The 26,663-nt window shown below is 42.0% G+C and overlaps 1 protein-coding gene across 2 annotated transcripts in view; it reads left to right on the top strand.

Annotated features, from left to right (window-relative positions):
* soga1 (suppressor of glucose, autophagy associated 1) overlaps nt 1–23,709 on the top strand; it is an 84,017-nt gene extending 60,308 nt beyond the window's left edge. The window contains exons 9-24 of one of the 2 annotated variants that reach the window (XM_040048221.1): nt 165–465; nt 784–1,005; nt 3,247–3,384; nt 5,811–5,924; nt 6,076–6,306; nt 6,521–6,637; nt 6,718–6,885; nt 11,334–11,486; nt 12,175–12,291; nt 13,783–13,847; nt 13,970–14,132; nt 14,279–14,875; nt 14,996–15,263; nt 15,750–15,968; nt 17,038–17,468; nt 17,740–23,709. In XM_040048221.1, the coding sequence (XP_039904155.1) occupies nt 165–465; nt 784–1,005; nt 3,247–3,384; nt 5,811–5,924; nt 6,076–6,306; nt 6,521–6,637; nt 6,718–6,885; nt 11,334–11,486; nt 12,175–12,291; nt 13,783–13,847; nt 13,970–14,132; nt 14,279–14,875; nt 14,996–15,263; nt 15,750–15,968; nt 17,038–17,468; nt 17,740–17,874 (3,439 nt within the window). In that variant the 3' untranslated portion in view covers nt 17,875–23,709. The remainder of the gene's footprint in view (nt 1–164; nt 466–783; nt 1,006–3,246; nt 3,385–5,810; nt 5,925–6,075; nt 6,307–6,520; nt 6,638–6,717; nt 6,886–11,333; nt 11,487–12,174; nt 12,292–13,782; nt 13,848–13,969; nt 14,133–14,278; nt 14,876–14,995; nt 15,264–15,749; nt 15,969–17,037; nt 17,469–17,739) is intronic. The other variant, XM_040048222.1, reaches the window with a different exon arrangement.
* Nucleotides 23,710–26,663: the final 2,954 nt, after the last annotated feature.

A 26,663-nucleotide genomic window follows, 5' to 3' on the forward strand; every position in this document is an offset into this window, starting at 1 on the left:
AAAACAGTGTTAATAAAGGAATCAGAACAATATTACAGGGATTGAAAGGGAAGCATTTATCCTGTAGGGAACATCAATATGTGTTGAAATATTTTGCAAAAAGTGCAAAATATATACACCACATATCAGCTATTAATACTAAAATCTTTTTGTTTTTCCATCAGTCCACCGCAGCGCAAGGAGCCGGTAGGGGGTGAGAATGACGCCCTTGAGATTAAGGAACAGAAAAAGAAGATTGAGGACAATGCTGACGCCACAACATCGCTGCCTGTGTGCCTGGGGCAGAAGGACCATGATGCCTTGCTAGCCATGAGGGACCAGGCTCGCTTGGTTTCTACAGCTATACAGCTCCTGACCTCCCCCGAGTCTAACTGCCTCTCTTCATCCCCATCCATCTTTCACAAGGTCTGCAACAGTGAGGCAGCAGAGCCGTGTGATCTGGAGAAACCGCAGCCTCACAGCCAGGTACGTGTCCTCTGTTTTGTCTCTTGTTGTTCTTCAGATTAAAAGACACAGCTTCTCAGTAAGTTCATGAGCATTTTAAATAGTGGCAAAGTGGAGCTTTTTGCATTTCTTTGATTCAGACGAAAGGGTTACTGCAAGAGTGTGAAACACTAACCTAGGAGACAAATGTCTGCTTCATTCTCTCTGGAATTTTTTTGCTACTGGTCGTGCAGCCACCTGCAGATTAAGCCCTGCAGCTCATCGTTTATCAGCTCTAGCCTGTCCCTCACACAGCCAGTAATGACTGTAGGATAAGTTCAGTTATTTCTGCGTCCTCAGATCTCAGGGCTGTCTGATCTGGCCGACCGTCCTCTCGTTGGTGCTCTGACCAGCAGGCTTCAGGCCCTGCACAGCCAGCTTCAGTCCTTTGTGGAGAAAGTAGACAGCCTGGGTAGGACCCCAGCGGGTGGCAGGGACCTTGAGTTGGAAGGGGAGTCGCCTTGCACCTCCACCTCCTGCTCTGGAGACGGCCAGGATCCACAGAACAGGGTGGAGGAGAAGGTAAAAGAAAAGGAACACTCCCCTTTTCTCACTAATCATCACGCTTTTCTTTTATTCCGTATGTTTTTGTTTTTTCAAGCTTTTCTGTCATTTTTCTGTTCTAGTTTATTTCTCTGTTCTTTCAGTGCCTACTGTTAGTTTGGCTGACCAGCACTCCCAGTTCCATTTCAACATGCTGCTTTAGTTTCTCCTCACGGTGAAGAATGAGCTTTACGCGGCACGCTCAAATCATCCCAAACGTTAAAATAAAATTTCATGTCTTTCTCTCTTATCATTTTAAATTAACTTCAGTAATTCAAGCCCTACAGATAAGGGGAAAAACAAAGATGTCTTGACTTTGATGAAATCAGATTTGAGCTGCCAGTGTAAGCCTCTCCACGTGATGTTATCCGTGTCCTCTGCATGCCGTTGAGTTGTCTCCTAACCTGTATTTAGCTGCTGCTTTAGGCCTCAAATGGAGCCTGTTTGATGCATGCATATAGTGACATTATTAAGCTTATATAAAGTTCTGTTTAATCAATATACACCAAATACACAGAGAGAAGCCAGAAGCTGACTATAGAATAATCATCTCTTAACAGAAAATTTTAAAAAAAACCAAAAATAGAATAATTGTGTGTGTTCTGTGTGTTTTAGTTGCTCTTCAGTTTATGACTTTATTTATATTAGTTTCTATTTACTGCACAGCGATCCATTTTTGTCACAAACACAAAATGCGGAGAACGAAAAACTCTGTGCTATTGAAATGATTAGGGACGATGTGAGAATCCAGGTTGTCCAAACTGATTTGTCGAAAGCAGCAGAAAGCCAAAGTGAAGCCGCTCTAAGAAGATTTCCAATCATGCTTCATTTGAAACGCTCCACTCGGAAGTTCTTGGCGCTCAGTCAATTGTCACACACTGAGGATTTACTCTCAGCACCAAATGTATTTTCAACTATCAGATGGCCCATAAAAAGTCCAATATGGGATCCACGATTTTTTTAAAAAGTGCACTGGAATCAGTCGAGGCTATGGCTTTACTCGGCTGACTTGTCCTTTCATAATGTGATGAGTCGTTTTTATTTTCCCGCCATCAACTGTTGGGAATACATTTTAAAATTACATAAAATCTGATGAGACTCAAACAGTAATGTTGGGGTGGGAGGGTGGGTCAGGGGTAAATTCTACCACTGCATTACCATTTTTTTCCCCATTTGTTTAAAATTCAAGTCTTTCGTAACTTATTAGCAGACAAAATATGGAGACCTCTGGAATGTTTTGTTGTGCCTTCATGGAGAGAAATTTGTATCGACTCTGATCTGATCGAATTGTTGCTTGGAAGCCGCTGTGATGAAATTCTATGTAGTTTTAAGTGAAACTAGTAAAATGCAATGTTTAGACTCCATTAGAGGCCAATTCTGAGTTCCAACCCCCCTCCGATCTCCCTTTTCCTCCCTCTCTCCCCTCTTTCTCTCTGCACGGGCACCATATCCGATCGATTTCTGCACTTGACCTCACCCTTCCCCACCTTTCCTCAAACCTTCTTTTTGCCACTGCTCCACACATCCTCACATAACTTCCTCACCCCTCCTCTTCCTCGCACCCCTCACATCCCTTTCTTCCAACTCCTTTCACATCTTGCATCAAAACCCGTTTTTCCTCCTCCTCACCTTGTTGCCCCTCCGCTCTGACCTTTCATCCTAACTGCCTTACTCCTTCTCTTCTCCTCCCATTCGTCTTTTTCTCCCCTCTCTCCTTCTCCGTTTCCTCCTCTCCCTCCCATTGCTGTTTTTACCCCCGTCTCTCCATCCTTCACGCTCTTCTGCGTCCCGTTACCTTCCCTCTGTCGTGCCCCCTCAGCCGTTCATTCTACCCTCCATCCTCCTCTTCTTTCTCTTCTCCACTCTTTCCTTCTCTTCTCTGACCAAGCTCTTTTTCCTCTACATCCTCTTCTTTGTCTTGTGAGGCCCATAAGTCATTATTTGTTCTGTTTTTTTGTTTAGTTTTTATGTAATGTGTCACATTGATAGGAGCCATTTTGGTTGTATTGTTTTTTCTTATTGTTGTATTTGTTTGTCCTGCTTTCTGTCATTTCCTCTGTTTTGCTTGTTTTTGTTTTTGTTTGTTTGTTTGGGTTTTTTTGCCCCACAATTCCTCCTCCCCCATCTCTCCCTCTCTCTCTCTCTCCCTCTCTCTCTCCTCTATGATTCTTTTCTGTTTGTTTTCTTTTTCTTCATTAACTTGCCCATGCATGCATGCAGCAGCCTGATTTTAGGGACCAGTTGGAGCCAGAAGCGAATGATGAAACCGAGGAGAACAGCCAATCAGACAGCAACGAGTTGCAAAATCAGGAAACCAGCCAGCTGCAACATGAGGAGAAGGAGACAGATGGTGCAAAGGTGAGAGGCTCAAAAGCACAATCCGTGACATTGTGACATGCACAAAGATGCACAGGAGGCCTGAAATTTCAGAGCTGGTCCATCTCGCGGCTGACAGCTAACACAGTTACTTAGAGCCTGGAACCAGTGCTTTAATATCAGATTTCTTACTCTCTTTTAACACTGAGTATTAATATTTATTTATCACTGAATATGTTTGTTATGTGATTGGATTTTCCACATGCGTGGGTGTACGAGGACATACTGTAGCCTGAGGTTACTGGTGCCTTACATTTGTAGCAACCTCACGCTAACAACACAGTGTTGTAAACAAACAGTGACTTCACTGTCAGCCGGGGTACTGACAGGAAGACCTTTGTCTGGTTGACTTTTTGGTGGTGTGTTTCCGTGATAAGCAAGCCTGTGTGTGTTTGCCTCTTTATCTAAGGGGGGGACTAAAATAGAATGACGGAAAAATATTGAATGCCAAATAGTAAACATAGAGTAGAGCAGTGACAAAGCATGGGGAGAAGCCAGCATTCAGCAGAAACATGCAGTACAGTGCAAAAGTCTCGAGCCACCCCCTCGTTTCTTGAGGTCTTTTTTTGCTGCTTTCACAATAATAGTGTCTTATGGAGCGATTCATCCAAATGTAAACATTTTAGTTCAAACTGACATCAGTATCTATAAATGAGACAGAGAGATATTACAGTGACTCTCTACAGCCATCTGTAAAACACAGTAGGGGCACTGTCATGGTTTGGTGCAGCATTTTAATCAGTGGTGTTGTCATAAGATTGTCAACACAGAAAAGTACCACCAGATTTTATCCGCCACGCAATATCGTCTGGAAAGTGGCTGATTAGCAAAAGCTTCATTTTTCCACATGACAATGACCCCAAACACACTGAGAATGAAGTAAAAGTATATCAGCAGGATACCTGATCATACAATAGACCTCAGTGTTATTGAAGCATGCAAGATCATTTTGACAGAGAACAAAAAGCAGCCAACATCCAAAGAAGAGCTTTAAGAACTTTACTTTCAGTAAATCGCTGCTCCCATTTCCAAATATAAAATATAAAACATGACCGATGGGTCAGGACTTTTGTACTGTACTGCATGCTGTACAATAATAAATGGCACTGTTTATATTGTACAGGCAGTGGAGCTAGGTTTGTTGTCTTTATACTAAGCTAAGCTAGCCAAAACTAGTTTCACTGTTTGTGCATAGCATAAAGATTAGACAGCTGGATGAAGCAGTAAGAATGGCTCTGACCAAAAAATATATTTAAAATATCACCTATTAGCATTCAGGAATTAGCCTTTTTTTTTTCAAATGAATACTCTGACTTTTAACTCAGTTACATTTATATAGCGCCAGTTCACAACAAAAGTCACCTCAAGGCTGTTAATACTATGGGGGAAATACCCTACTGTATTAGAGAGAAAACCCCATCAATTAGATGGTCTCCTATGAGCAAGCACTTGGCAACAGTGGGAAGATAGATTTACCTGGTTTATTGCCATCACACATGAGGTCACACCATCAGGGGACTTAAGTCAGTGTATAGGCACAGCTGCTGGTGATCAAGAATTGTAAAACCCTAATAACATGCTGCTTTTATATTATGGTTTTCAGCCGATTAAACAAGGCACATCATCCAGTTATTATGAGAGTGGAACTGATCCCACAAATAAAGAGAGGCTCTTACAAGGCTAATAAATACTTGGAAAACTCTTTTTAGCATTGCATTCCAATTCAAATCACCATATTTAAAAGCATAAAAGTGTGATGAGTTATTGAAATTATTCCCAAACCTCGATACAAGATTTGCTCTGCTATTATCAGCCTCTGATGCTGTAGCGCATTTTCCGTGGGTAGCTGCCACCTTTTCAGAGTGAGTGAGTGAGTGAGTCACTGTTGGAACACTGTTGGAGTTTCTGAGTAGTTTTTCTAGCTGAAGGTGAAGGCCGGGTGGTGCCCCTGATGGAGGGTGATGGAGGGCGGAAGCTGAGCCCAGTGGAGGGTGAAACAGGACATTAAGGGTACAGAAGCAGGTCGATGGATCGCACTCACTCAGCAGCCAAATGAGGCATGGGGAGAGCATGAGATCAAGCCAGTGTGTGTGTGCGTGTAGGCTTACAGCAGCTCGCCACAGTTGATGTGTGATTTAAAGGCTGTTGTATCACAAACCTACCGTAATATGGATTAGGATGCTCACTCTTGGCTGTTTCTTACTTTTTTCCATTTGCTTTCTTGACCACTTACCTCCCATTACGGTGTCCGTTTATCTTATTCATCATCCTTCTCTTTGATTGCTTACTTTCATCTGTTATCCTACCAACATGTTTCCCTTTCAACTGCGATTGCCATTCCTTTGTTTGTTTGTTTTCCCCTGCCTCCTTTAACGCCTCCTCACTCTTCTGTCCCGTCTTCCATGCAGCTCAGCGATCTTCAGGTTCGGCTCTCAGAAGCGGAGGAGTCGGTTCGAGGAACTCAGGAGGATCTGAAAAAAGAGAGGCAGGGTCATAAAGAAATTGCTGTTAAACTCACACAGGTCAGTTTGTACCCTTGAATACAGTTGATTGTCTCAGTGATCTGTTCTGACTGGATCTAAAGATTTAACAAATTATTTAGGTGTTTTAAGAGAATGAATGGGCATTTGGTGACTGCTTAGGCTACTGTGTGTTTACTGTTGTTTCTCTTAGCTCCAGGAGGAGCATCAGAAAGCCATGCTCCGACGAGACTTCCAGCTACAGAGTCTGGGTCTCCAGGCGCGGCTTCAGAAGAAGTTGTGGTGCCAGGAGAGGACTCTACTGGTCCAGGAGTCGCAGCACCTCAAACAGGCCCTTTTACTGCTCAGCCTCAAACTACGCTGCTTCCTCAAACAGTGGAGGCTTGGCTGCAAGAAAGACACAGAGTGGAAGGACGTCCTGGAGGTACGAGGGAGTGGAAACTGCAATCTGTGGAAGCCGGTCCATAGTTCAGTTTGCCGTTGTTTTGAGCAGAAACATTTATTTATATGAAGCTTGTCTGTGTGTAATTTCTACTTTTTTTTTAAAATTTCCAAGCTTCAAGATTTAGCTTCAGGTTCCCTCTAAAATACTGGAATATGTGATCTCAGATGCTGCTGTTCTGTGATTGGTTCTTTAGATAAACAGCCTGAAAGATCTCTACCTGCTACTGGAAGAGGAGAACCTGCCGAGCCCTACCCACCAGACTGACAAGAGAGCTTCTGCAGACGAACAGCCACTCAGCCCGACTATAAAGGTCGGACAAGTGAAGCTCGTGCACACGCGCACACGCATGCTCGCACACGCTTACGTGGATTACTTGTTTTTCCCTTGCAGTCGAGCGCTGTGAGCAGCACTTTGGCAGACCTAAAGGTCGCGCTGCAGGACCTAAGCGGAGAGTTGCGACAAGAGAGACAAGGCTCACAGGAACTCACTCAACAGTTCGCAAAGGCCAAGGCATCATGGGAAGTGGAGAGGACCGAACTAAAGAGCCTCATAACACAGGTAAGGAGGAAGAAGTGCTGCTGCTGTAAAGAAGTTTCCAAACTGATCATTAGGACGCTAAACAAAAACGTGTTAATGAGGTCCAGTAATACAGAAAATGCATCGTAACGGTTCAATTTTCCTGTCCTGTAAACAGCTGGTTTAATTTCTACTGATTGGAGTGCAAATTAGACAGATGTTGGCGTTTAACAGTCATGAGCTACTCATGCTCAGACTGTTGAGTAGAGCGAAAAGAATACTGAACAAGGAAAAAAGTAGTGCAAGTATTAGGTGTAGGTGAAATGCCCCCAGGTCAAAATGAACTACTTCTAAATCTGAGTGATTTCTGTCACAAGCATTTTGTATAACCATACAGTTATTGTACACCAGCTGGGCCACGTGTTGCTTTGAAGTGTCCGATAGTCTTTTTGACAAGTGGTTTTTAAAATTAATGGCATCCTAAGGGTTCAATTTCATCTTCTCCATCTGTCGCATGTTTTGTGTTTGTCCATTTGAGCTTTTTATCCCCCACCCCACCTCCCCCCCTCCTGTGCCTTTCTGTCTTGTCTACAGGCAGTAAGTAATGGTTTTAATGTCTCCTCCCCCTTCTCCTCTCTCATTGTCTCTCCGTCTATCTCATAACAGCAGTCGAGGCGGTAATATTGTTAATTAACAGCCTCTGAGATAGAACGTTGGCTGTGTGTTACCGCCCAGTAATTGAGACGGAAAGAGAAGGAAGAGAGATAAATGAGAGGAGACGGAGAGGCCTCTTAATGTTAAGCAATTAAATGGTGAATGGTCCGTGCTTATATAGCGACTTTTAACCTTAGCTAGGTTCTACAAAGCACTTTACACACCACGGACACATCTGTCATGCTCTGGCCCACAGAGGACGATTACTATTATTTTGGTCCTGATCTAAGTTTGCAAAAACATATTTTCTATGTCCCGATGCATGTGGTAATTGCTACCCGGTTATAAGTTAAATTGTAAACAGTCATTAAATTACAAATACAGTTTGGAAATAAAGTCCATCACACGTGCAGTTTTCTGTTAGAACCTATAAAAGCACACGGTGATTTCAAAGGCATCTACAGAAAAGCACCAAACTCCACATTTGACCTGAAATGAGATTAAAATAATGCTTGATTTGGTCCCCGTCTGTAAAGAAACAAAAGAATCCAAACAAAGACCGATGGAGGCATCAATCATTGTCATGATGAGAGAGATTCAGGTCTTGCGCTGGTGTCCAAGTCCTCTGATTGGCAGCTGGAGATGAGAGCACTGTGACGTAGATGCAGGTTGCTTCCCAAGAACAAATTTACTGACACACGATTGCTGCCTTAATCAAAGATTGACTCCACTTGGCTGTGATTCATTACGGGTGAGGCAATTTATTGCATTGCCCAAGCATGCGCACACTTAAGAAACATTTATTGCATCTGAACATTTTCCACCTTATCACAAATGTTCTCAGAATGACAAACGAACATCTGTGCTACACATTTACACCCTTATTCCCCTTCTTGCCCTTTACAAACAAAGTATGTGTTACCCTGGCTGAGATGCCACAGCTGGAACCAATCTCTCCTCAGCCAGCAACACACACTGTAAAGTATGCCATCAATTTGGCTTGCGTGAGTGTGAGTGTGAGTGTGTGTGTGCACATTCAGCACCTAGTCGACCACATCAGTGCCAAGGCTTCCTGGCAACACGCAGTGAATCCTCCAGCTGTTGCTTCATTGGACGAGTCAAGTCAATTTCAAACTCCGTCCTATCTGTCAAACAGCTTGACTGCGAATTAGCTTCGCCATTCAGCGTCAATACCCAAACACTGTCAGCGAGGTAGAAAGCATATGCAGAACCCCGAAAGCATGCAGGACAACGCCGTCTCGTTTAGTTTTTTTCTTAATCACTCATCCGTACTGACTGACTGTAGGGCACGTTATGAACGCCTGCGATCTCCGTGATGACAGACTGCACAGCGGGAAGCTCTGATCGCTCGTTCATCAAATCTGTTGAGTTCCCTTCGCTCTTGCCACTCAAAAGCAGGTGCAACTCATAAGTAAAAGACAAACTGTTTTGTTTTTTTAAAATAAGACATCCAGCCGTCCCCTTAGCTGATCTGTCATAAACAAGTCAGTGTAGCTCCTCCTACTTTAAAGCCCCACCCCTAAGGCAGATTTATTTTTTGCAGTCAGAGGGTTTGAATAGCACATGCTCACAGACATCACGTAGAGCCAAGAAAAGAAAAGAACTGTCTGAAATATAACTGAGAGCAGTCTGAAGCCTGAGCTTTTGGCTTTTAGGCATTACTTATTCTTATTACAGAATCTGACATCAGTATATGTAATTACGGCCATATTTATATGAGCTTAGAATTCGGTAGAAAAGCATAATAGGTACAAAGGTCTGGTTTGATTCAAGCAACAAGAGCTGTTTGGTGGAGAGGCTTCTTTGCTTTGTTTCCATGAGTGATGTCAAACAGTCCACAGAGACATCAGTTAGTTTAACAGCTGGTAGCTGGTATAGGATAAAGGTAATTATTAACAGATAACTTTGCTGTTTAGTAAATATGGAAATAGCACATATATACACAGTGAGGCCATTGTTGTATTTCTGAAAATATTTGCTTCTATGAGCAGTTACACATGTTCAGACTGAATATTAAGTGAAAAAAAAAACATTGAATAAAACTGCTCAAAAGCCGCATGATGAATGTGTGAAATGTGAAGGTAAACAATCTTATACCAAAAACGATTCTTTACACATGATCTGAAGTATTTTGGGGGATTCTGGTTAATAAACCACGATGTAGTGATTTACACATTTGCCTACCAAGCAGAACATATGTGGTTTGATCCTGGGAGGAGGCACTGATCCCTCTGGGGCTGCATCTGGTCTAAAAAATAAATAAATGAAATCTTCTAAATCAAACATGCAGAGCTACCGGCTGTGCGGATCCCTTGTGAATAAAGGAGTGGCCGAGAGCAGCTCTCTCATTCTCTGATTATTAAACCAACTCTGCTGTTTCATTATTAAAGTTTTAGTTGAATAAATTGAATTTGCTAACTTGTGGGTAACGAGTCATGAACCAGATGGCTCTGATGCACCAGTAAATGCCAGTCATCCTGTGAAATAGCCTCCCCCTCACCGCCTCAGTAGTGAACCTCGTTAAGACGTGGGGCTCGTTAGGCCGTCTTCATCATTAACAAGAAATACTACTTTGCGTTGGAGACATGGAGTTGGGCTTAGCATGTGCGATGGCCTGACAGTTCCATTAGCACCATAAACGGATGAATCGAAGGAGGATTGATAGGTCCGGAGATGTGTGGGTGGGTGCGTTTTGTGTGTGCGCCTGCATGTCAAACTGATGGGACCGGCAGTGTGGTGAGCTATGAGGCTCAGACAGAGAAAAAGAAGAAGCGGGACTGCTCATAAAAATTTCAAGCTATCCCACCTACAGGCTCCGTGACAGAAGGCCAGATTTATGGAGAGTGAAAAAAGGGGTGGTAGAGCTCAAAATAGAGGGTGAGAAAGCTGTGGAGAGAGGGAGAAGAGGTGAGGCAGACGGGGAGTGGGGTGAGAAAGCTTTAGAGAGGAGGAGAGAATGAATAGCGGGGAGGAATTCTGACAGAAGCGATGGCAACGGAGAAATAGAGGTGGATGAAACATGGAGACACGCTGGAACTTCCCAATTGCAAATCTCAGTGTGGTCAAAATGAGTCACAGTTTGAATCTTGACAAAGACCATTAACTGCGTGTGTTACAAAGTTTGAACTCGGGGAAGCAGCAGACTATCGTCATTTTCAGTGTTTGCAGCTTACTAGAACTAGCTTCTAAAAAAACAGTTACTTATTCTAATGGTCCTCGAACCACAACTTTATCAATATATAACAAGAAGGTGTCAAAACTCATCGTTGGTGAATCACTGACAGGATCATGGGTGCCCAGAGCTCACAGATGCATGTGGGGAGCAAAGGCTGGCCCATGTGGTCCCATCCAACAGGTGAGCCACTGTGGCTCAAATCGCCAAAAAAAAAGGTTTTGATAGAAAGCTGTCAAAATACACAGTGCATCACAGTTAGTTGTTTATGGGTCTGCATGACCACAGGCCAGTCAAGGTGCCCATGCTGACCTCTTTTTACTGCCGAAAGCACCAACAATGGGCGGAACCGGACCACGGCACAATGGAATAAGGTGATCTGGTCTGATCAAGCAAATTTTCTTTTACATCAGATAGCTGCTTTGCCATGCTTGCCTGGTGAACATCTGGCACCATGATGCACTATGGGAAGAAGGCAAGCTATCAGAAAATCCCAGCGTAGTCGGGATGGAGTGTTGAACGGATCTGGAGTGTATTGTTACTGAGAAAAGGAGTAGTCACCATTGCCATTTTATTATTTCCCTGAACTTTGAGGAAAATCAGCATATTTTGGTGCTTACTATGTCTCCCTCTGACTTTCCAGCTCGAGACCAAAGCCAGCAAATCAGCAACAGCCATGTCCTCCACTGACGCACTGGACCCTCCAGACCTAAAGGTGGCACTGAAGAGGGAACGCGAAGAACATCAGCATCTGCTGGCTGAATCCTACGCAGCAGTGATGGACCTAACTAAACAGGTAATGCCTGAGAAAATTGTTGAGTGATGGTTAATTTTAAATAAAGGACTACAAGAAAAATATTGGATGTAACCTCAGCTATATGACTATGATTAGCCTCCTGACAGACTTCATCATTGGCTCTGATTCAGTCCCTGATTGCTTTGGCTCAACCACTCCTTTCACTTGTATCTCTTCCTTGCAGGGAGATTGAGAGATGCAGCCCTACGAAATGCAAACGCTCTTATTTAGATGAATAAATATGGATAATTATTAGTAGTGTTATTACATCATTTAATTTTCCATTTAATATTCCTTTTGTTTTCTTTCTAACTGGTGTACGGATCAGTGTTATTTGTTATTTCCTCTGAAATTTACTTAGTTGCTTTATTGCTTTATCTGCACAGTAATACACAAATGCACAGCACAGCTGCTGTGAGTGTGTGCATGTTAAATATAATCTATACAACTACTTTCGTATGCAAAGTCGGTGACCAAGTTAGGTTGCAAAGTAAAAGGCAAATGGTAATGGTAAATGGACTGGTTCTTATATAGCACTTTTCTTCTCTGTCCGAGCACTCAAAGCGCTTTAAAGGCAAGATAATAATAATAGAAGGAGACTTTCACATAATTTCAACATCACATCCAGTTTGTTTCCTCATCCACCTCCTCTCGCCTTTCTCTTTTAACCTACCTGCGGACCAATCAGCTTCAGATCGGTGAGAGGAACTGGGGCAGAGAGAAGCTGGAGCTGCTGGAGAGATTCAGCCAGGAGAGAGCTCAGTGGGAGCAACGACTGAGAGAGGCCACTGCGCAGCAGGGGAAGGTATGATGGGTGGGCTTGTGTTAGGGAGAAAAATGTCAAAGCTTATCTTGTGATGATAAAATCTAAAAGGACGAAGGTGCGTGTCAGAGATAAGGAGTACACTGATGAAGTATTGATTATTGGTTATTTGTTATTCCGACTTCTCAAAGAACTTCAGTTTTTCTTGTAAGCTTTGCAGCAGCTTAAATGTCTTGTCAGCTCTATTTTTGGTCTCAATGTTTTAAAAAGATGTCTTTCGGAAACTAAGTCGGCTCATTTATGCTGAGCAGGTCACGTTTACCGCCGAGGCTTAAAGTTTAGATGACTACATTTGCCATCTTTGGGGTTGTTATTTTTATCTCAGACAAGTTTGGTTGATTCCGACTTTAACCACACAGCTGGTAATGTCATGATGTGAGTAAGGAGAACCCTCACTTGTGTGACTGCCTTGCTGTGGTTGAGCTGAGCTCACCGGGAAAACATAGTCAGTCATATCTGCTGATTATACACCAGCGCAGTCACTGCCAAGCTCCTGCAGCATGTCTGGGAAAGGATGATGAGGGATTGCATCAGTGGTCATTAAAGGTCTTTTCTTCAAACACACAGGCAGAAATTAAAATCCAGACACACAGACAGGAGCCTGTCATCTGTGTTTAGTTTTTTTTGTTTTGCTTTTTTGTTTTTTAGATGTTTAAACTGGTGTGTGCACTCTTTCTTGCTCTCTTTGCTTTCTAACATCCAGGTATTAATTCCTCCTCTACAGCGAGTGATCCTATTTTATTTGAAACATGGCGTTTTGGAAAGGACACAACTTGTCTTTTTGTTTTATTCACTCTGCTCCCTGCCTTTGTCTAAATCTCCTCAGTGTGTGTGCACATTTGTGTGTCTGTGTCGCACTCTGTCAAACGCAGACCTCACATGCTTGTGTTACAGCGTCAGAGCTTTCACAGATTTCTGACATTTGGTTTCAGTGCCCCCTTTAGGCCAGTTTCTGTAACGATTACTAGGATTCTTTTTAACATTACATGATAATTAAGTCCTCTTAGAATCACATATTCTATATATTTAGAAATATATTTGGTTTTCCCTGCCTTGCAGCTGAAAGTGAAAATCCACCGGTACATCTGTACAACACATCACCTGCAGAAGTCCTTTTTTCCTTCCTCCCACTGTCTCTCATTTTTATCTTACCCATGGTGTATTAGCTACTGAGTGTGAGATCACTCCTCAAGTGTAAAACACACTGACTCAGCATTACCTTCTGTGTGTGTGTGTATGTGTGTTTGGATACACTTTGCCACAGACATATTATACAAGACAAGGTCTCCGCTTTCTCCTGTCAGAATAACCTATTGATGTCTTTTGGGGTGTGAAAAAAAACTATAAATAAAGAATGTTACAGGAATAATTTGTGTAGATGATGCAGGTTATTTAAATGCTAATAAGCTCTTAAAAAAGCAGATCCAGCGAGTTCCTTTTCATTGACAGCCTGGATCTCTTTTCTTCTTAAAGTCAAAGCCACCGAGCGGTGAATCGTCTCCGGACTCAGTCGTTGCTAACGGAACAGGGTCACCAAGGTAACAATAATAGATCAATTTCAGCTAGATCATCAATTTTAGCCCATTACTCTAGTAATTTAAAAAAAATTATATCAGTGTGTTATCTTGATAGCTAAGCATAAGTTCTCTTTTCTCATCAGCTCATTGGTGAAAAGGATCAAGTCCACGTTAGAGCTGGAGTGCTCGGAGGTCAACGGAACAGCCAATCAGGGGGAGAAAATACAGCTTGCTGCCCCGCCTCTTTTCATTCCCTCTGATCTGGGCGACAACACCAGAAAAAATTGGACCTGCCTAACCAATGAGGTTAACAGCTTACTTATACAGAGCTACGGAGCCATGGAGCTTATAGTATATTATTTACTATATTTACCTAATTAGCTGTATATATTGTAATGTTTTAGCCAAGTAAGTAGAAAGTTGTCTTATTATTCTCTTGTCTCTTGTTTCAGACCCCTAAGATCGTTGACACCTGTAAAACATGGGATGGTCCCAGCGGCTCCTGCAGTCGAGTAGGATCACAGCTGGACTTGGAGCCTGTGCAGAAGAGCTACACTGCTCCAGACCGCACCGGCATCCGGATCTACTACAGCCCTCCCACCGTGAGACGCACTGATCACTGGAGAAGGAACCAGGAGGCCGAAGAGCCAGAGCACACTCAGAATGGGAGCTTCTTGCTGGAGGTGAATGGCTCAGATGCCGGCGTAGCTGCAGTGGAAACCCTGGACATTCAGCGTCAACCTGCATCCTCCTTTTCGTCCTCCTATGAGCAGTGGCTGAGCTCCCTGTCCAACCAGCACAGGGAGCTGTTGGAGAGCAGAAGCAGCTGTATTGCCAGATCGATGCCCAGCGTCATCAGTAACACGGTTAGCGGCTCGGCTAACAATGTGGTTGATGGGATGTCGCCCTCTTCTCCTTATCACACCCTGGAGATCGGAGAGATTTCAGCCAATTTAAGTGACGACATGAAGGAAATGACCAACTGTGTTCGACAGGCCATTCGCTCTTCATCTTTGGAGAGAAAATCTGGCAAGGAACCTGGGAGTCAGGTAATGCTTTTTATTAAGGTTCTCAGTTAGTTATTAAAAGGAAAACAAGTTTGTTTTTTGATTCCAACAGGGGTTCACTTTTTTGCTTGTTATCAATAAATATTTATTTTCTCCACACAGGCAGTCGCTGTGTCCACCAGGTCCACACAGACTGCAACCCAATACGTCAGCATTGGTCTTCAAACCGAGAACCTTCCCAGCAGCAGAGGCACCGGGTTACATTCCAAAGTCTGGTCTCCTCGTCCCTCTTCAGGAGCCACTTCCTCTTTGGCATCCGCAAGAACTCGGCAGATATCCACATCACTCGATAAAGTTCACAGCCGCATCGAGAGGCCGTGCTGCTCGCCCAAATACGGATCACCAAAACTACAACGCAGAGTGTCTTCTGGTAAATTTGTTTTATGATTATTAATGTCCATCCATCCATCCAACTTCTTCCATCTTCTTATCCGGGTCGCAGGGGTAGCAGCCCAGACCTCCCTCTACCCAGCCACCTCCTCCAGCTTGTCCAGGGGAACACCAAGGCGTTCCCAGGCCTGCCGAGAGATATAATCTCTACAGCATGTCTTGGGTCTGCACTGGGTCCTCCTCCCAGTGGGACATGCCCGGAACACCTCACCCAAGAGGCGTCCAGGAGGCATCCTTACCAGATGCCCGAACCACCTCAACTGGCTCCTTTGGATGTGAAGGAGCAGCGGCTCTACTCTGAGCCCCTCCCGAATGGCCGAACTTCTCACCCTATCTCTAAGGGAGACGCCAGCCACCCTTCGGAGGAAGCCCATTTCCGCCGCTTGTATCCAGGATCTGATGATGATGATTATTTATGTATACTTTTCAAGTTTTGAGATGACTAACATTGTTGCCTTGTTTTTAGGCTCTACCTCCAGACTGAATGAGGCTTCCTCCTCCAGAGACCGCAGCCTATGGAGCCTCCAGCAGAGACCCATTGGTGGTGGTGGAGGCTCAGCCTGGGCTCGCTCCACCACCACCCGAGACAGCCCCGTCCTGAGCGGCCTCACTGATGGCCTCTCCAGCCTATTCAGTGTCGTGGAACACACTGGGAGCACAGAGTCCCTGTGGAGGGGTGACGTAGGTAAGCGCTTAACAAACCTACACATACATCAACTCTGTGATGGTCAGAAGTATTAAGTGCCAATAAAAACAGTCACTTTAAAAAAAAAGGACACAGGGTTATGTAGTCTTGTTAACTTTTAGTTTTACTGTAAAACCAAATTAATACAGTTTTGTGAACAGATTGAGATGTCAGAGAAAGCAGGAGTACCAGCTGGTTGCTAAGCTGCATCAAAAGATATTTTATGTCTTTCACAGTAGAAAAAGCACAAATGAGAAATAGTAAGAGTAAACTCTGCTAACATGAGTGCAGTTTTAAATTTTTTTACCTTTTTTTTTATTTTTTGCCTTTTTTTTCCCTCGTCACTTGTTACATCATACATTATCTCAGGGAAATTTACACAGAAACACTTTACAATATAACAATAGAGAGAAATGCTCCAGTTGCCATTAAGCAAATACTTGGCAACAGTGGCAAAGAAAAACTCCCTTTTAACAGGAAGAAGCTTCTCGCTCAAGGAGGGGAGCCATATATTTTGAAAGGCTGATATTTTGAATCATAAGTATCAGTCCATAAAATCATCTGTTAAGTTAGAACTTAACTCCCTCAAAGCCGTTATTCAGAGAAGGCGTGTATTTGCTAACAGCAAACGTTTTAAAGAGCAGCTTCTTCTCAGAACTTTCCCAGCTAACATTTCTACTGCACGGAAAGTCCCAAACCGAGCTGCTTCCCTTGTAGGTCTCCTTCTTATCTAAAGTGAGCACATGAGCACACTGTAGCTTGTTAAAAAGTAACTCAGCAAACATCCATTGGAGGAAAGAGGCAAGATAGACAATAGTCACCTGTACCAGTAACAATATGCAAGGAAGGAAAACCTCAAGTGTGAAACATGAACCTTCTATGTCTAGGAAGAGATGTTAACGTTTGTATAAATGTATTACTAGAAAGGAAAAGGAGTGCACAAACTTTTGTTGTGAGTAGTAATTCCTGCTCATCACATCTTGAAAATGTTTTTAATATCAAGCACGCTTCTAGCTATCAGCTGATCCTGTTTAGTGCCATACCCATTGTTGATCTCACTTTGCGTCAGGACCAAGCCAGACTGCCAGCCCAGCTCGGCACCTTCCTGCCGCAGGAAAACCCTCGGGGGTGGCGGTGTGTGGATCAGACCCCAGTTCTCAGCGGTACGGTGGCGTGGTCCAGGAATTCTTCAGGAATGTCTGCAGCAGCCGTAGCCCTGGAGGAGCCCCCCTGTCTGGGGAAAGCGCCCAAAGAGAATCTCTCGGCAACCTTGGAAGTTTGGGTGTCTTCAGCAGCGTTGATGAGCCCAAGCCAGAGTGCGTGTCAATGGCTGTTGGGGGACTTGGCACGCTGGCTGGGTTGGGTGGAGGCAACGACAGCGTGACCAGAATCGTTAATAAGAGGTTTATGAGACAGACAGCTGGGGAGGAGATGATCAGCATCATGGGAGGAGGCAAGGAAACCGTGAGCAACGCCGTTGCTGCTGGATCAGGGACAGAGGTGAGGTTCATGTAGGATACCTTGGTGTTGCTTGTTTTAGACCAATAATAAAAGCTCAAAGTTTCAATGCTGTTTTTTTCTTCTTCGTTTAATTTCCAAACCCCAATATTTTTTTCGGAAACATGCAATCGACACAAGGCTAAATTGGCCTCGATACAGTTTTAACACTTTAGCTTAATTAAAAACTGTGCACAGCATGCAACAGGAAAAACATTCATACCGCCATGTTTGGAGAAATAACACTTCCATTTCCAATCTTTCCATTTCCCAGGATGCACCCTGCGACTGCGCTGCCCAGTCTGCCTGCTTTGCCAGACCATCAAGAGCATCCACTCGTCACTGCAAGCACCGTCCACAAGAGTCTTTGCCTACAACAGAGGAGAAGGCAGACACCAACAACGAGTGACAACACTACTGCCGCACGCATACGTACAGAAAGCAAACAACGATTCTTCACAGACGCTACTGCCATGAAAACACTCACTGTTGTCACATCACACACCCCTAAAACCTGCCATGTAGGCACACTGCCAAACGTAACACACACACTGATAGCACACTGCATAGACTGCTGAAAAAAACCTACTGCCACATGCGCATAAAAGAAATCACACAAACACACCGAGCAATGCATCAGTTGTCTTGGACTGTACCATTCTAATGCCAAGGACAGGGGGACTAAAACTCCTAATCAGATCTAAACAATACAAGCTACCAGCAGAGCAGAAAAGACACATGCTTTCATACATAACAGAACTAACAATGACCTAAAGAGACGCTACAAAATAAAACAAAGATGTCAGGACTGGAGCTACTAAACACCCCATCAGATTTGCACAATGACAGGTACTACAACAGAATGGAAGATCCAACTTGATGACATCAACCTGCCACCTTGCTGTTGAGCAAGCAGCCATTAAGATATAAAAACAATCAAGGTTAAGAAAATATGGAATGAAAGTGCGGATGTTTCTGTAGGAGACATACAACCATAGACAAGATATTCTTCACAGAGATATTCTGCATAACTCTGAAACCATCAGTCTCCGAGATGCAATCTGGTTAAGAGCTGTGATTTCTCCAGAGATGGTACCTGCAGAGACAGTTACTCACCGAACCTTGTCAAAAACACATGAAATTATCCCGCTTAGATTGATTAGCACGGTAACATTCCACCAAGTGTCTCCAACATGGATCTAAAAAAATTCTGCATCTGTTTTAAGTCGAGAACTCGTTTACAGCGTTTCCTTCCTAAAGGAAGAACTTAAAGACTGTTGGGCTGCATATCTCAGCATGACTGCACTTATTGCTAGAAACTTCTTGCTATAAGTGATCTCAGAGATGACCTCCTACTATTTTTTTGTTTCTTAGCAAACCTAAGCAACAAAAATACTCTTAGGCTTGGTTTCCAAAAGAACTTTGGCCACAAATACGAAGAGATTTTCTGGCATTGTAGCCATAATTTAAACCTCATAGATTAGCGTCGGTTATTCTCCACAGTCCAGTTGGGAAATTATCATTTGGTTTGACTCTTTTTCCGCAGGCAAAAAAAGTGCCTGTTTGTTATTATCGAGATCTACCTTCGCTGATGTCAAGATTCCTCCTTTAACCTTTCAGTGATGGTGTGATGAAGACATGATGTCCAGTCCTACAGCACACTTTCCCAACACATTTCAGTTGGTTACACTAACTGGGGACCATTCCAAAGTCTACGAGCATGGCATCAGATAGAAATGCTTTTTACACCTATATTCAGAGCTAATAGGCCACAGACGGAGGCAAAACCATCACATTAAATGCATTCCATTTTCCTAGCAAAGCAAATCCAATCCATCCATATACTAACTGCTGGGTTTTGGAAGGAACCTTTCGATAAATCTTTAAAAACGTGATATTGAAGCAGCTTCAACAACAGACTAAAGAATCAGTGAAACAGTGTAGCTGGGCTCAAACTGCTCACTGTCTTTTCTGCATTCCGTTTTTTTATTTGAGGTCATGCTAGATGTGTGTGGCTGTCATGTTTTCTGGTTTATTAGTTCATAAATCCCTTTCTGGATAAGGGCAGATGTTTTAAAGCACCCTTAACCTCCTTTGCGCTCTGACACACGCCTGCATTGCATTGTAAGGCTGCACTGGTGACGCAGTGTAGAAACCCATACACGTTTTTTTAAAATGTAGCATAAATGCAGTTTTGTAAACAACAAACTATCAGCAGCACTGACATTTTTTACTCATCATGAAATAATTTCAAAGATTTGTTTTATTTATTTAGTATTAGATTTTTTAAATTTAAAGATATATTATTAATTTATACATATATCACCTTTTTCCCCCTAACTGACAGTTACAACAATGTAAAATATATTTCTGAAGGATATATTCGCATCCTTCATTCGCAACAGAAATATTAAGGAGTGATACTTTTTAGTGGATTGAACATTAGAAAATAATGTAATTTAATCATAAACATATTTGGCAGGGTTTTGAATAACATTTTGGTTTTTTGGCTTTTATCTCTGTTTTTTATTTTTTGCCATGTCTTTCTTTTTTCAATCAATAAACAGATATTCAAAGTGCCTGTCAGATCACTTATTAATAGTCAGCTCACACCAAAACTGGACTCTGTTAAAGAAAACTGCAAACCCAGCAGACCTTTTTTAAATGAATAGGGTTGTTTTTATGCATGTAATTACAATGCATAAAGTACTTAAACAGATGTAAGAGCAGAACTTTTATATCAAGGGTTATCTGCACTGTATGGAGAGTAAATTATTTTTGTTTAGTTATGTTTATTTTTATGGACGTTTTACTGAAATTTTGCCGGTTTCTAGTCTTTCTGTCATGGTGCTACTCAGTTTAAAGTCTGCTCTGGACTTGCTGCCCTTTGACAAGGCAGTCCACTCAGTTTTCTATCCATCTATTCTAACGCGTCTCTTTCACTTCGTGTTTGAGCAGTAGACCAGCGTTTCTCGGCTTCTAATGACTCAGCAGTTTAAAATAGGGCATTACACAAACAGTGCGTGTATTTAAATAACACACCGAAGAAAACCCACAGTCTAAATGTTGCTGTCTCCTCTCCAACCCTCACAACTGGTACAAACCCAACTGCATGAAAGCAGGCGCTGCTTCAAAAGCTACGGACCCAATTACCACAAGGCTAGACTGATTTTTTTTTTTTCCTTTTTAACCACAGCAATACACAACATGCAGTCCTACCCAAGCAGTCTGATTGGATAAACCACCGAAAACCAATAACCCCGTGCATCCAAGTGCACTGAAAAGTCAAGCCTTTTCGACATTCCGTGACATTTCCGTAATTTAAGGCTTTGCAGGAAGGATGCACTGATAGTGGAAATGTGTGCCAACAGCAATTTTTAGCATAAACGTCTGGCCAACTGCCGATGCTGACTCTTCATTATAAAAGAATAACTGAACTGCTGTAGACCTACTCTCCCTCACGCTGTCATTTTACGTCTATGAAGCACATACAGGAAATGAACTGAATCCTAAAACATATTCTTAATAAGAGAAAAGCAAAAGAAAGGGAGCAAGGCCTAAAAAGGAAAGATACTGGTGCTGTTGATCAGAAACATGACCAAGAATGATAAATAAATACTGGAAAGACTTGTGACATATTAAATAGATACCACAGGCTCCGAATGGCAAGAAAGTGAGGTTCATGCAACTATCTATAGAAGTCCTGTATTACATTTTTTTCCAGTCATGAGGTTAAATATGCTTAAAACTGGCTTTGACACATTTGTGACTAAGTTAGCAGTCAAGTGACTAGCTATTGTACCCGCTAACTACACTGATGACTGTGTAGACATATTAGTAATGATGAGCATTGATAAAACTGCTGCGCTTCTTTTCCATTCAGTGAGCTCCTCATACGAGAGGTCTGTGTATCCATTAAAAAGGCAGAAGCTCTTACACTGTGGAGAATCTAACAGGAGCAGACTATGTCGGAAATTAATCTCCGTGGCATGTCTGAAACGGCCACAAACCAGTGCTTAAGTCATCCCACAGTCTGCCCCACTAAACACTAGAATGAATAGGCTCAAACCACAAAGGAACTATTATCCTGCACTAATATGAGACTTTGCCACTATATCTATCTATATCTTTTTTTTTTTAGACATACTCCACAGCTATAAAATCAATCACGGTCTTGGATCAGTTCTCGGAACCTTTTCCACTGAGTTTCAGATTCCAGCACGTAAAAAGGTGAAAGTGCCATGGATGCCGTAAGCAGGCCGGAAGACTTTGTTCTTTACTGAAATAACGCTAAAGCTTTTATTTTGAAACTCCTGATGACACACATGAAACAAAATTTCTAGATGGAACGTTTAGCGGGATCTGTTCTACCTCTGACACGTGTCATTAAACACTTTGATTCGGGTTTCTTCAACATATTGATCATCATTGGACATTTTAGCCTTATAGTCTCATTGTCTTATACGCTCACTGTCCACAAGAAGGTAACTTTAGTGCCTTTCCTCTACAAAGATGTCTCGGTTCAATTAAGGCTTATTTTTCTGCAAATGTCTGGCTCCACTTAAGTACGTTCTGTATGATGACGCCACACATAGTTACACCTGGACTTAATCGTCTTAATTTATCATCTTGTGCATTCATGTCCGGCAGTTTCTAAATGACACGCAGCCTTAGGAGGGGTTTTTGTGTGCAGACCTACAGCTGAATGACAATGTGGACCAATTTACATTTTAGTTCAATGTGTTTTTTTGACGGACAGCCTGACGTCCTGGCACATCTTCAAAGCACGTGCATATAACTGCCACGTTGCTGCATTCGCCAAACAACAGGGACTACTGGAGTTTTATGTTTTTCACAAAAATGCAAACAAATTAATTGGTTTGTGTTCATTTAAACCATGATAATAACTTATTGTATTTTCATATTTTTGCTATTGTATTTGATTTTTATTAGAACAAATACAAGATGCAGGATGTCAGAGCTGGACATGAATATTAGATGACATTTACTACAAACTGGTTTTCTATGAGCAGAACTGTTCACCGCAAAATGAAATGAATATATTTTACCTCTGGCCTGCCTAGATTATTTCATTGTAACTTATTGTAAGATTTGGAGAAATGTCTTCTGCCTTATGTTAAATATGATAAAAATAAATTTTCTTCTCTTGTGGTGCTTAAAGAGACAAATTATGATTGGAAAAACTTGTCATAAATGCATAAATGTCTCTTTTCATTAATCATTTGTGGGATACTCAAATAAATAAATAACTTCCGGCAGGAACTACTTGGAACTATTTCCTCTGGTTCCACTGGCCAGATGTGAATTTCATTTTGAGGTCAACTGTCCCATGAAAAAATGAAACGTCTCCAGTTTCTCTGACTCTGACCTCCTCAGTCAGTTGTTTCTGCCTCTCCAGCCTTCTCACCTGCCAATCAGGTGTTCCTTATGCTCCACCCCCTCAGGTTATAAGCATGAGGCATTTCAGCCACTACAGAACAGATTTGCAGGTCACACATCACCAGCCATTGACAGATGACTTCTTACAGGTTGCATCATGCAAACTGCAAGTCTTATTGTTCCCTGTGTGTCTGTAAGCCTGTCGAAGCAACGTTTTTGTTTTTTCCCCAGCTTTTTTAATCTGTTTCCATTTAATCTGTACCATCTGTTCTTATGATCATTACATGCTGGGAATCTATACGTGAATATTAAGCTGTTCATAATGTTGGCTAAACTATTACCTAGAGACTGCCTGTATATTCGCTTTATATAGCCTATACTCTTGTCTTTTTTTAATACTGCTTGATTCTTAAATAAAAGGGGAATGCTATGAAAGCAAAATAAAATGAGTACACAGTAAGAAAACACGTCCCTTGTATTGCAACTTGAAAAGAAAGGTCTGTACTCTGTCCTTGTCCTTCTTTTTCTTTCTTTTTTTTGAGAAAAGCTGAATATCAACAGCTGATCTGAGCCAGGTCACTGTGGACGTATGTAGCTCTCTCCCTTTATAGGCCGCACTTGAGCATTTCTTCTGTACATGGAAGCGTTTTCAAGCTGATGGAGAATAAAATGTGGCAGCAAACATTAATAGGAAGATGAGAAAATTTGATCCAAGTTGACTTTTAAAGGGGTTGGTGATTTTTTTTTTTTGTTTTATCCAACCAGTGTAGCTTGTAAAACATGACATTAAAACTGCCTCCTGTTTGTCACAGACTTCACAATTAAATGTTTGTTGAATTTTAAAGAAGCTGTTCTCTTGTCGTGTGTACATTTTTTTTTTTTTTGTATACACATTTTGACTTCTGCAGTGTTTCACTGACACAAACTCAGTTGCCGGTAGTCAAGTGAGACAGAAGTAGTTTCATATCAAGTGGATCTTTCCATCTCAGTTTGTTTAAGTTTAGGCAAATTAAACCAAGTTAAGGTCAGATCATGCAATGCAGGCACCAGTGTCAAAGACATCAAGATGCCTGCATTGCATCTTGCCTGCATCAAGATTTATAAGATGTCTTATAAATGCTCACTGCTGCAGCTTTTGTCAATTCTACACCAGGAAACGAATGTCTATAGGTAAGGTCCATTTAATTTTAGTGGTTTGTTTTTAATGAACTGCACTCCTGGTTTACTTGAATGACTGGACCTGATATAAGAATTGTACTTATTTATTGCAATTCTAGGAGTAAGAATTCAAATTGAAACATTTTAAAAATCTAATTAAAAGATTTTCAAAACAAATATTTTAAGAATTTACAGAAGCAGAAAGGGTAACGTGAAACTTTGAACCCCTCACAGTATCTTGAGTTTAGCACATAAATGACACTATATTGTTGTTATTGTGTATTTTTCTAAATGGCACAACACCGGCTTTGCCTCAAAGTTATCAAGTGCTATCTCATCTGACCACACTGGCCATAAATGTCCAGAAGAATGCATACATATAGATACACTCACTGGCCACTTCATTAGTTATATCTTGCTGGTACTGATTTGAACCCCTTCTGAGTACTAAGGGGGAAAATCCTCCATACCATTACACCACCACTAACAAGCCAAATCATTGATACAAGGGTCATTGATACATTTTAATTCATTTTATGTTGTTAATGCCAAATTGTGATCCTACTTATCCAAATGTTGCAGCAGAACTGGAGATCATGTTTTTCCTATTTTCCATTGTCCACTTTTTGGGGGATCCCATGCACACTGTAGCCTCAGTTTCTTGTTCTTAGCTGTCAGACGTGACAACCAGTGAGGTCATTTGCTGCTGCAGCCCATCTGCTTTAATGTTCTTATCATGCCTTCAGAGCTTTTCTACATCCCTTGGTTGTAAGTGCTTGTTTGAGTTACTGTTGCATTCCTCTCAACACTATCAGGAAGTCTGATCATTGTATGACATAAACTGGGCTCTTTTTTTACCCAGGTTATATAAACAAAACTGAATTGAAGAGGTGTACCTAATGAAGTGGCTTGTGAGTGTAGAAAAAATGTTGAAAAAATAAAATGATCTTACTGACATGCTTAAATTCATAAGTATTTATCATCTCTGGTAGGGAATGCAGAAGAGCTTTAGCAGTGCTCCATCTGATTAGGTGGACTGGACAGATGGTGTTTTGTTGAGACTCAGCTTTTGGAAAATGCACACAATATAAAAGCTCGAATTATACAGGAAAAATAATTAGGCAGCAGTTAACTTCCTGCTCCCTGTAAAAACAGCCAAAATTGCTTGCTAAACAACATAGCATTTGATCTAGTTTTGTGTGAAGCTATGAGAGTTTTATTCCTTTGTCTTTAAACCCCCATGTGGCTCTGAGTGACAATAACACTGTGTAGGTTGGAAGGAAATAAGATCGAATGAAATGTGAAAGTGATCAGAAGGATAGGAAGAAGAAAATATCTCCAAGGAATGGAAGAGGAACAACAAAGAGTAAAAAGCTCCTCAACAATGTGTGAAACAATCTAATCCATCAGAGTCTTGTTTGTACGACTAAAGCAGAGAAAAGTGAAGATGGACTCTCGGGCTGCCGAAAAGCGTTGCAAAAGAAGATCGTGAGTGGGAGTAAGGAAGAAAGTGTTTCCTGTAGGATCCCTGTGAGGCTCTATATAGGAACAATTATGCTTTGAGTGCACTAATAGCATCAGCACACTTTCACGCTCACAAGAATAATGTTAACGTGCACATTTAGCAGGCAGGTGTTCCATGTATTACAGTTTAGCGTGGTGACACATCAAATCCCCTTTTGTTTGGTCACTACTAGATTGCATTAACTGGAGGGAGACGGTGGTAGTGATGCTTGACTGTGATTGGGGGATTGGTAGTCTGTATCAGACAGCACTGCATGTTCAGTCCACCACCAGCAGTTTGGTTCTTCATCAGGTTTTCCTCAGACTCCCTCCCCAGGGGCAGTCGGGTGTGCAGAGATATTTATGTAGTGGCCAAAAGGTGTTACTACAACTTCTGCCTTCACAACTTCGATCCACACTAGCTTATTTATACCAATACACAATCACTGAAAAAAGACACATTTTATGCACACACTGACAAGATACCATGAATTATTATTATTATTATGATCAGCTTGCAGAAGAGCGCATAAAACAGAGTGAGGGTTAAATGGCTATGTCAGCAAGAAAGAGATTCTCCCTCGCAGTTTCTCAGTGAAGGACTCAAACATGGGCCCAAAAATGGAAAGTTGAACTTAAACCGCATCTTTATTGCTGGGAACACTCTTTAAAGAAATAAACATCACAAAACGAACCAAAATCACAAATACGAAGCTAAACACTAAACTGGACACTGGAATCTAAAACTAGGAGACTCGAGGGAACAAAAGTAGGAACTAGGCACTAGAATATTACCAGGACACAAAGGGAGAAAAAGAGCATGGAGAGGATACGACAAGACACCGAGCATGAGAAGACTAAGACACTAAATATAAGAGGTGAACAAGGTAAAGAGGAAACAGCTGGGAGATAATAATATATACAACAATAATAATATAAAATCAAAACATTGGGACTATGACAGAACTAGATTCGGGGGGGACAGCCATCTGCCGCGACCAGTTGGGGTTGTAACTTATTGTTGGCCAAAGTGATAAATTATATTCCATTTTCCAAGATGACATGCTGATTTGGAATGGGAGCTGTGGGTCTTTGCTTCTTCCTCTTCTCTTCATACTTTTGACATTTCCCACCACT

This window comes from Simochromis diagramma, unplaced genomic scaffold (assembly GCF_900408965.1).
Source record: "Simochromis diagramma unplaced genomic scaffold, fSimDia1.1 OVJJ01000387.1, whole genome shotgun sequence".
Lineage (NCBI taxonomy): Eukaryota > Metazoa > Chordata > Actinopteri > Cichliformes > Cichlidae > Simochromis > Simochromis diagramma.